This window comes from Dasypus novemcinctus, chromosome 2 (assembly GCF_030445035.2).
Source record: "Dasypus novemcinctus isolate mDasNov1 chromosome 2, mDasNov1.1.hap2, whole genome shotgun sequence".
NCBI lineage: Eukaryota > Metazoa > Chordata > Mammalia > Cingulata > Dasypodidae > Dasypus > Dasypus novemcinctus.
Genome location: NC_080674.1, coordinates 155978873 through 155988280, shown reverse-complemented (window position 1 = coordinate 155988280; position 9408 = coordinate 155978873). Strand labels below are relative to the sequence as shown.

The following is a 9408-nucleotide window of genomic DNA, read 5'->3' as shown; positions in this document are numbered from 1 at the left end:
TTTCTTTCAGAAAATTCAAAATGCCTTTCTGTATTTATTTCTTGGATTATCCACATGGTGGTTTGGTATAGGAAGCAATTTCTGTGTTGATCAAATGGGGTTACTTGGATAGATAAGTCAGAAAAAGTAAATTCTTGATCTTGCCTTAAAATAACCCTGGGGGGTGGAGGGCAAATGAGAAACCAGATGAGGCTGTTTTGGTGCAGCCAATGGTTTCTTTTGGAGGGATTTTATATAGGTTTTCTCAGGTTGTATAAAATGTGCCATTCACTCAGTCCCATTCAATTGTTGGGATCATGAATAAGGCATACTGACTGTGGCATCCACACATAGTTATGTTTGATCAATTTTATTTCAGAAGTTGAAGAATTTCAAAAAGTTCATGCTAAGAGACTCTGATGCTAGTAAATAATAATAGTAATTAGCATTTCTTGCATGGTGACTTAATGCACGGCACCTTGCTGAGGGTTTTACTAGTACTAGCATTATTTTAGTCCTCACAATGACCCAATGAAGCATGCCCAATTATTACATGTATTTTATAAAGAAATTGAAAAATTACAAAGGTTAAATCATTTGCCCAATGGAAATTTCTCTTCAAATTAAATCTCTAGTAATTTGAGTTTGGGGACATTTTCATGGTGTTTCAAATCAATTTAGAATACTTGAAAATTAATCAAATTGATTCTAGTGTCTGATAACAGTGGATCAGACTAAGTTTCTTTGATCTTTTTCATAGAAAATACTCAGATCACTAGCACGTGGCACTGTTGAGATTTGAACCTGTTCATGTCTTTTTAAGCCATCATGCTAGGCTCTCCCTCTCTCATTAGTAAAGCACACAAAAGTAATGATGATGTGGGCTTGCATTAAAATGTAAAAACTAAAACCACAAAACAAAAAGGTAGGAAGCATAATTTGGGATATACTCCATGAAAGATGGTTTAGTAATCAAATGAAAATATTTTATTATGTTCAGCACCACTATCTTACCCTCTGTTTTCACTAAATGAAGATCAACATAAGTAACTAATGTAATGGTTCTTTCAAGGTGTCAGGATGAATTCCATCAAGAATAGCTCATTTCACGGCACATCCAATAACATTTTATCTTATTCCTTAGTTTTCTTCAAAGCAAATCAAAACACCTTTCCATGAGAAAGAAATCTTGAAACAATTGTTGGGAAAATTGGTTCAAATTTTCTTCTGAAATTTACATATTTAAAATACTAAACACTTTGAAGGAAATAAACAATTTTCCAAATTAGAATTTTTAATGAAATATTTTAAAAATAACTGGTTCACTTTAGTGTCCTAGGTTCTGACTCAATTTGGTTATTTATACAAAAATATGGAGATGAAAATGATATAGGCATTAATGTTCTTTGATTAGTCAGTGATTTTTTTTCCACTTCAAAGTAATCAAATAAAATTTTTTCTTGTGCTTAATCCAAAGCTGTGCAAGAAGCCAAATAAAGTTTACAGAATTTGCTAATAAAAATATAAAAGCAAATTCCCTAGAATGGCATACTTTTCCCAAAAAATAAACTTAATGCTATTTTAAATGAGCAAGTTAATTGGCCAATTAAATACAGACCTTTTGACAAACTCATACTCATCAGAGAATGTTATGACATAGGATCAATTAATCCCGAATTTTATCATTTAAACTTTGCACGTGACTTTTCCTCCTTTTGAACTTTCTCATATCATTGTATAGTCTTTCAGACTTCAGTTCAAATGCCACCTCCCAAGAAAGACCAACCTCAACCATACCTCTTCTAAAGTGGCCCCCCCATCATCACTGTCATTCTCCGTAAGATTCATTTTCTTGCCGGCACCTATAACATGACCTGATGTTATCTGGCTTATGTATTTATTTGTTTGTTTTTTGTCTGCTTCCCACCATTAAAACAGGACTGCACAATCCTGTTTCTGCCTCTATTCCTCATGTCTAGCAGAGTGACAGAGTCATAATAGATGAACTTGCCCTTCTATCGTCTGCTGCCTTGCAACTGTTTGCATTGCCCTCCAGAAAGAACGAAGACATATTTCTATGCTCATATCTTCCCTTTATGGGTGTTGCAGTGGACTCATTTCATTGGGCTAGGAGACTGACCAACAGAAAGTTATGGTCCTAGAAGGTATTAAGAAAGACCAGCTTGACTCTTAAGCCTAATGCCCCTCCAATCTAATTTTTCCAAAGTCACTTGCAAGTATTAATAAAGTGGTACATTTCCCATTGGCCACAATCCTTTGGTATGTAGCTTCCTTGGGCACCTCCGAGGAGAAGAGTTGGTTGAATTATGCTTTCTCACCATAATGCTCCCCTAGTGCTTTGAAATGACACATATCGTAGCAGGTTATAAGCATGAAGCTGGTCTCTCTTTTCTGTTCTATTCTCTGAGAGCCAGCCTCATGCACATTACCTCTCAATCCACAGGGAACACAAAGAACCAAACAGTTGAAAACTAACCCTCCTTGTCTTCCCATTTTAGAGATGGAAAAGTCAAATAACATCATTCGTTCACTAGATCCTTGCTTTTAACACTGGGTAAATCAAAGCAAAGCAACAGAAGTAAGAAATGGAAAAGAAAAGCATTTTCTTAAGACCATTTCTGAACTAATTTATGGGTTCCTTTTGCATAGGTAGTAAAGATGTCCCTCTAAATTGATAGTGAATAGTTGGGTACAAAGCATTCTGATCAGTCAGATATTTTGTTTTTAAAAGTGTAACTGTATTCCAAAGATTCAAATACTAAAATTATGTTTGGCTTCTAGCTGTCCCCAATCCATGGCAGACAACTAATTCTCCCCTTCTTTCATGATAAAACAGAACTCCTTATTTACAGAAGATAACAAACTAAATTTCCTGTCCTCCCTTGTAGCTAGATGTGCATATAAATGAAAACGACATGTGTCACATCCAGATAGTATCCTTCAAAGGAACAGTTGCAATCTCCCTCCTTTCCATCCTTTATCAGCGGCTGGTGTTTGGATGTGGTTGTGTGCCATCGTGGGTTGTAAGGGTGAGGGCAAAACTCCAGGGATGAGAAGAGAAACAAAGAAGCCAGCTAGTAAGAGCCAGGGTCCCTGATCCCTTAAAGCCACATACCAGCCTGGATTATTTATGCCTCAGTTGTAATGTGAGAGAGCAACCATGCCCATTTTGTTATTCTAACCAACACAGTAACCTTTACTTGATGATTTAGACGTTGCTTCATAATTTTGTAAAGTAGCTTTAGGATCTCAGAACTGAAACTTAGAGAGTTGGAAGGGACCTTCAGGATACCCTATCCTCTCACTTTATTGATGTGGAAATAGAAGACTGGGTGAGTAAATACACTTCTTGAGAATCACAGGTAACAGGACTGGCATTCAGATCTCCCACTTCTCAGTTCATGGTTCTTTCCCACTGTGGTCCCGTTAGCAGAACTCTCTGGCAGTGCCTCTGGGACTCATGCTGGGGGACCTGGAGCTGAGCCCCAGGGCCCCTTTTCCCAGAAAACCCATAAACAGCAGGCACCATGCATATGCTGACAAAGCTGCTCTCACACTTCCACTACAGGAACTAAGAGTGGCACGAGGAGGCCCATGCCTGGTTCTAGCTTGTCTCTTTGTGGGATGAAGGGAGAATCAGGGGCACTTGTGCCTTTACTTTTCTTGCTGAGCCTGACCTGAAAAATTTTCCTCTTCTCCAATAAAGCTGATTCTTTAACCTAGGACATGACATTAAGGATTTCGCCTGAAGCCCTGAAGTGTGGCAGTTGGAAATTCAAAAGATGCCTACCTTGTATGACTATTGTTATGAGTATCGATTACCATTCACATGCAGTTTGATAATATAAGAAATTTGCTATAACAAGAAAAATGGGGTAGTTTCAACTGTCAAGGGAACAGCACAGAGAACAAACAAACCATTTAATTTCAAGGTGTTCTATTCACCCTGTGCCCAATCACATTTCTCTTTGGATAAAGGAGGACGTTGGAACAGCTGTGATTTTTAAAATTGTCCAAGATCCCAAGGAAAGTGGAAGGTAAGCTCCGACTATTAATGTACAAGTTCCTCTGGTTGACCTTTGCAGCTTGACCTTTTTCCTTAAAGACCCTATACATCTTGCTTGCAATTTATTTGTAAATCCAGGAGCTTAAGTTTGAATTCTGCAAAATTCTCCAATTTAGGCATAAATATCACACATTTCTTACCATCCTCGTTTTCATCAAACACTGGCGGTTTGCTTGAAGTGTTGGCTCCCATGGTTGAGTCTGCCCAGCCTGGATCCTCTAGTTACATTATCCTGGCAGGAGCACTCACAGTCATTCAAAAGGAGTCCTCAGGTCTTAGCTAGATATCTAGTACAGAAAAAGAAACGGTATCCTTAAAATGTGGCGTACTCTAGGAACCTTGAGTACAGACTGTGGTTGAAATAGGAAGCTAATAACTCAGGGGAAGAGTTGCACTTGAATGATAGTTTTAGAAATAACAGAGAACATCAAGCAACAATAAATGACTTGGCCTCATCGTCAGGAGATCTGGACTTATAAAGCAGGAAGAAAAGGCTAAAACAAGGTCGGCAATGCTTTATTTAACAACTATAAAATAAAAATACCTTATGAACTAGATTTTTGAGAAAATATGCTAATTTACACCTTTTTTGATGCGTGATCAACAATTTTAATTTTCTTTAGTCATCAATGTGCAGACTCTTTTCTTCCCTAGCCTGGAAGGTGCTATAATGTAAGAGTAACAAGGTCTGGGTTTGGGTTTTACCACATCAGAAAGCTGCTGAATTTCCCTAAATATGTTTCCTTTTTCTTTTTCCTGAACTTGGTGATGATAATGCTTCTTTGCTCACAGGGTAGTTAAATATGATTTAATGAGACAATATGTAAAGCATTTTCACAGCGTAAGTGCTCCATAATTGTTGGCCACTTTGAAACTCCGAGTAAATCATACATGAGAGCTAAAATGTATTGAAAGATGAGAATTTATGGCTTTGTTCTTTATTAAACATAATGGTGAGTTCTGGTCCTGAAATTGAAATTAATAGTAGCTTTGGGCATTTACTTAACCTCTTGCCTCTAAAATGAGAGAAATGACAGAGCCTACCTCAGGAGTCACAAGTTCAGATGTCTACAAGAGCTGGGCAGATTCTACAAGTGAGTGAGCTGTATGTCATGGGGCCACGGTGGGAGCAATCCAGGCTCAATCTAAAAGAGGTAAATGCTCTCAGATCTAAGAGATTACCGCTACGTGGCCCCACAGATCTTCAGATCTACCAAAAAGGGTTAAGATAGAGGTTTTATATAAAACAGTATTTTAACATTCTGCTTAGTTATAAAACCTGAGCAAATCTCATGCCTGGGACAATGGGGTATAGTTAATGAGATGATGTATGTAAGGCAACTGCACAATGCCTGGCACACACATAATATACAAAGAACAAATGTTATCAGCTTTTTTTTTTTTTTTTAAGGAGGTACTAGAGATTGAACCCAGGACTTCATAAATGGGCAGCAGGCACTCAACCACTGAGCTACATCTACTCCCCAATGAGAGTTGATTTCTTGTTTTTTTTGTTTTTGTTTTTAGGAGGTACTGGGGATTGAACTTGGAACCTTGTACATGGGAAATAGCCACTCAAGCACTTGAGCTATATTTGCTCCCCTCTATTTTTTTTTTAATTTGACATTGACTTTTTTATTATTCCCCTCCCCCACCCCGGCTTTTTTTTGCATGCTGTCTGCTCTCTGTGTCCATTCGCTGTGCGTTCTTCTGTGTCTGTATTTATTTTATTTCCCCTGCCTCCTTGCGGCTTGCTTTCTACATGCTCTTCTGTGTTTTTGCTTGTCTCCTTTTTTTATTGCACCACCTTGCTGAGTCGGCTCTCCGTGGCGTCTGCGGACCAGGCAGCGCTCTGCAGGGTCTATGGTGCTTTGCAGGCTGGTGGTGCTCCACAGCGTGCGGGCGAGCCTGCCTTCACCAGGAGGCCCTGAGACGTGAACCCAGGGCCTCCCAAATGGTAGATGGGAGCCCAACTGTTGAGCCATAGCTGCTTCCCTCCCCTCTATTTTTAATAGCAGTAATTTCAATTTCATGTATTTTTTTTTAACTTAACACCTGTTGATTCATTTCCTCTTAGGCTTTTTTACATATGAAGGAAATACATACTAGAAAGTAGAAGCAGAATTGAAGAGCCTGGGCTAAGGATGAGTTACTGAAAATGAACTTGCGAAGTCCCTAAGCAAGTTTAGAAAAAAAACTCATTTTCCCAATAGGACAATGTAAGCTTCATTTCAAAGGCAGACTCATTAAGGAAATGCTACTTTTCATATTAAAAGCCAACTGCTGGCAAAGTGCTTTACTGGCTTTAAAAAGAATCATCAAATGGAGAGCAAGGAAAGAGTCCGCAATTAGGAAGCAACCAATTACATTGTGTGGAGGAGGGGAGGGGTGGTGGGCAGGTGGTAACAGGTGGCTGCAGGAAGCTCAGTGGGATTACTGAGAACCAGAGTGAATGCAATCGTCTCCCCAGCTGGAAAGACAGAATGCTTTTAACTCCAGCCGAAAAGGGGTTAGGAAAAAGCAAGTGGGATGTCCTTTGTGATTTACCAGGGGTTAGAAAGAAGTGAACGGATGCTCTTTGTATTTTATTGTGGCATTTAAAGTCTGAAATGAGTGGGAACTGGTGTAAGGGCTGAAGATGACATTAGAAAGAAGAGATTAGTCCTAAAGAGAACATTAATTTTAAGAAACTGCAATGGATAACACTGCAGACTGCAGCTACGTTCTCTTTTATTTTGTGCTTAGAGTCTGGGGTCCATGTAACTTTCACACCACACCCATACCCTGTCAACCCTACATTATTCTTTACATCTCAGGCTTTTCTCAAATAGCCTGTTTTCATGCAATGTAAGATATACCAGTCATTGACCATGCAAGTTGTCAAAATCAGAGAGAAATGTCATCACTATTTCCCACATTTCAGAGTTCCGTTCTAATGTGTAGGCAATTTTGTTCACCAAAGATCCAGTGACTTTAGCAAGAAGAGAATAAATAAACAGGGAACCACATTTATGGATGTTTGGGGAAGGAGCAGCAGGATGAAAATACTGGGTGGTGGCCAAATATTGCATCCCTTGCACCAACACGCACAATCCAGTTGAGAATGGTCTTTCTCTTTTTCTTCTCACTTGGATGACCAAACTCAATAAATTTCTGTCATACCCAAAAAGAAAACAACCTTTCTCTGGCAGGAAAAAAGAAAGGCATCCTTTTCACTCTCCTGAAGGGGGTCTCATTCTCCTCCAAATTCCACACCCTTCCTGACCTCCTGGTACCAACACTGCAGTGTTACGTAAGCATCGTACCAAGATGTCAAGAGGACAGCTACCATCTTGGCAATGGATATCTTAAATTTAGGAAATATAAGAGAAAGACCATTTTCCCTGCAGGAACACAGGGCGTTTTCAGATTCTACCTTGACTTAGCCAATTATCATATTATTAACTATGGTCTAGTTCCCTAATGCCAGAGTTTGATCATTGGCCTTTTCTTTCGGGGATCTGGCACAGGTGAACTTCTCCAAACTGCTAACCCTCCCTAGTAAAAGAAGAATCATACTCAAGAATTGGAGAACATAGGGAGTGATATGAGGAAGTTGCAACTTCTGATAGAACTGTTTAAGTTTCATTGTCACAGAATGTGCATAGACATAACTTATTTCATTTGCATTTGAAAAACAGAACTTCTTAAGTTCAGAAATATTTAGAAACACAGAGAAGTCCAAAAATATGACTAACACTCAAGTTAGCAATACTCTCAGTTGACTATTGTTGATATTTTGTCAACTTTGATTCATTATTTTTATATAGTAAAAATTATAGGTCAAAATTATTTTCACTTTAACCCTCATGCCCAAGTTTTTCTCCTTTCACACTTTCCAAAGACAACCACAGTCATGAATTTGGTGTGTCAGTCGACTTTCTACGCATTCCCATCTCTGACATCTGTTTTAAAATAAATCACATAAATGGCATCATGGAGTAGGTATATTTCGCATGTCCCGGAGGTCATTTACCATTACCATTATGAGATCTGGGCAATGCTGATCTTTACTACTCCGATTTCTACTTTTTTACCTGCTGTATTGCAGTCCCTTGTATGACTACACCATGTTTTATTTATCTGAGCAAAATCGTTCAAATCCCTCAGCCTTGGGGGAAAAAAATCCTGTTGGAGATAAAGCCAACCATCAAGAGCAGTTTTCGCTTGTTTAGAAGGTTGATGAGAGAAACAAGCAGAAAACCTCCACTCATGAGAATCCATGAGTGCGTCTATGCCCGAGTCCGTGACAGGCTGGCGGAAGGGGTGGGGCAGGGTTGCTTCCAGTCCTTATCAGGTTGTAGTAAGTTATCTTGACCTACTGCCTTGGTCTTATTTCTCTTCCCTTTTAACTTCCTAGCTTCCCAACAGTACCCTTAGTATGCATGCTTATGAAAAAGAAGAAGAGAAAAAGAAGAAAGAAAAAAAACTAGACTACCACTCACCATGATCCCGGTTCCTCCTTCACTGCTCCCTGAAAGCCCAGGCTGATAGTTCCACCAGGAGGGCAGCGGCTAACACAGAAGCTCGGAAATGAGGAGAGCAGTGAAAGGCTCCTACCTGCCAGGGCGCGCCGGAGGCTGGCGCGCGGGGCCGGGCTGGGGCGACACCTGAGGCCGCGGCAGGTCCGACGCCGCCCGCGCGCGCAGCTCCCACGGGAGGGGCGGCTCCCGGGCTGGAGAGCAGCTTCCCCGCGGCTCCGCGGCCGGCGCCCCCCGCTGAAATGGCCCGGCAGTCCCCTGGGCGAGGGGCAGTTGCCTGCAGTGCGTTGTGTCGCCGGCGGAAGCCGGACGAGGGGCCCGGGATGGCCAGAAGGAAGAAGAGGGCTGCGGGCGCGGCCCCGAGCGGGCCGCGCAGATTCCGCGGCGCCTTGGCCGGGTCCGGGGCGCGGAAATGCGGAAGGCGCCCCAACTCCCGGGACAGAAGCGCCGTTCCCCTGAAGTGACCCTTCCCCTGAAAAGACCCGGGCAACTCTGACTGGGATGGTCGATATGGGGAGTGGTGGGTATGACCCAGCAGATCCTAGGTGGGGAAATTGGGCAAGGCTCTTTCCATTAAGACGTTCCTTGGCGTGTGGGGAAGACCGAAGAGAGAGTAGCGAATTTTACGGAACACGACAGGAAGCACCCTTTAAAGATTACGGTCTAGCAGTCAGTACTGGGGGAATCAAAGCACGGAGACGAAAAATGATTGCCCGGTCTGGAATAACAATGGAGAGAACCTTTTCTAAACTCAGGTGTCCCCGGCTCCCATCCCCATATTTTTCCATGCATCTTTGTTACACTCCATGTTAGAGCTTGGGG

At 41.1% G+C, this 9408-nt stretch overlaps 1 protein-coding gene across 6 annotated transcripts in view; it reads right to left on the bottom strand.

Annotated features, from left to right (window-relative positions):
• The window catches only part of STK32A (serine/threonine kinase 32A), a 154304-nt gene extending 145120 nt beyond the window's left edge, over positions 1-9184 (bottom strand). For 4 of the 6 annotated variants that reach the window (XR_011646840.1, XM_058280458.1, XM_058280470.2 and 1 more), the window contains exons 1-2: positions 8551-9180; positions 4207-4353 (exon numbers count right to left, since the gene is read on the bottom strand). Coding sequence is in view for 4 of the 6 variants with exons in the window: in XM_058280458.1 (XP_058136441.1) it covers positions 4207-4258 (52 nt within the window). In the remaining 2 variants the exon portion in view is untranslated. Of the gene's footprint in view, positions 1-4206; positions 4354-8550 lie in introns of all 6 variants that reach the window. The other 2 variants (XR_011646843.1, XM_058280464.2) reach the window with 2 other exon arrangements.
• Between the last annotated feature and the right edge of the window lie 224 nt (positions 9185-9408).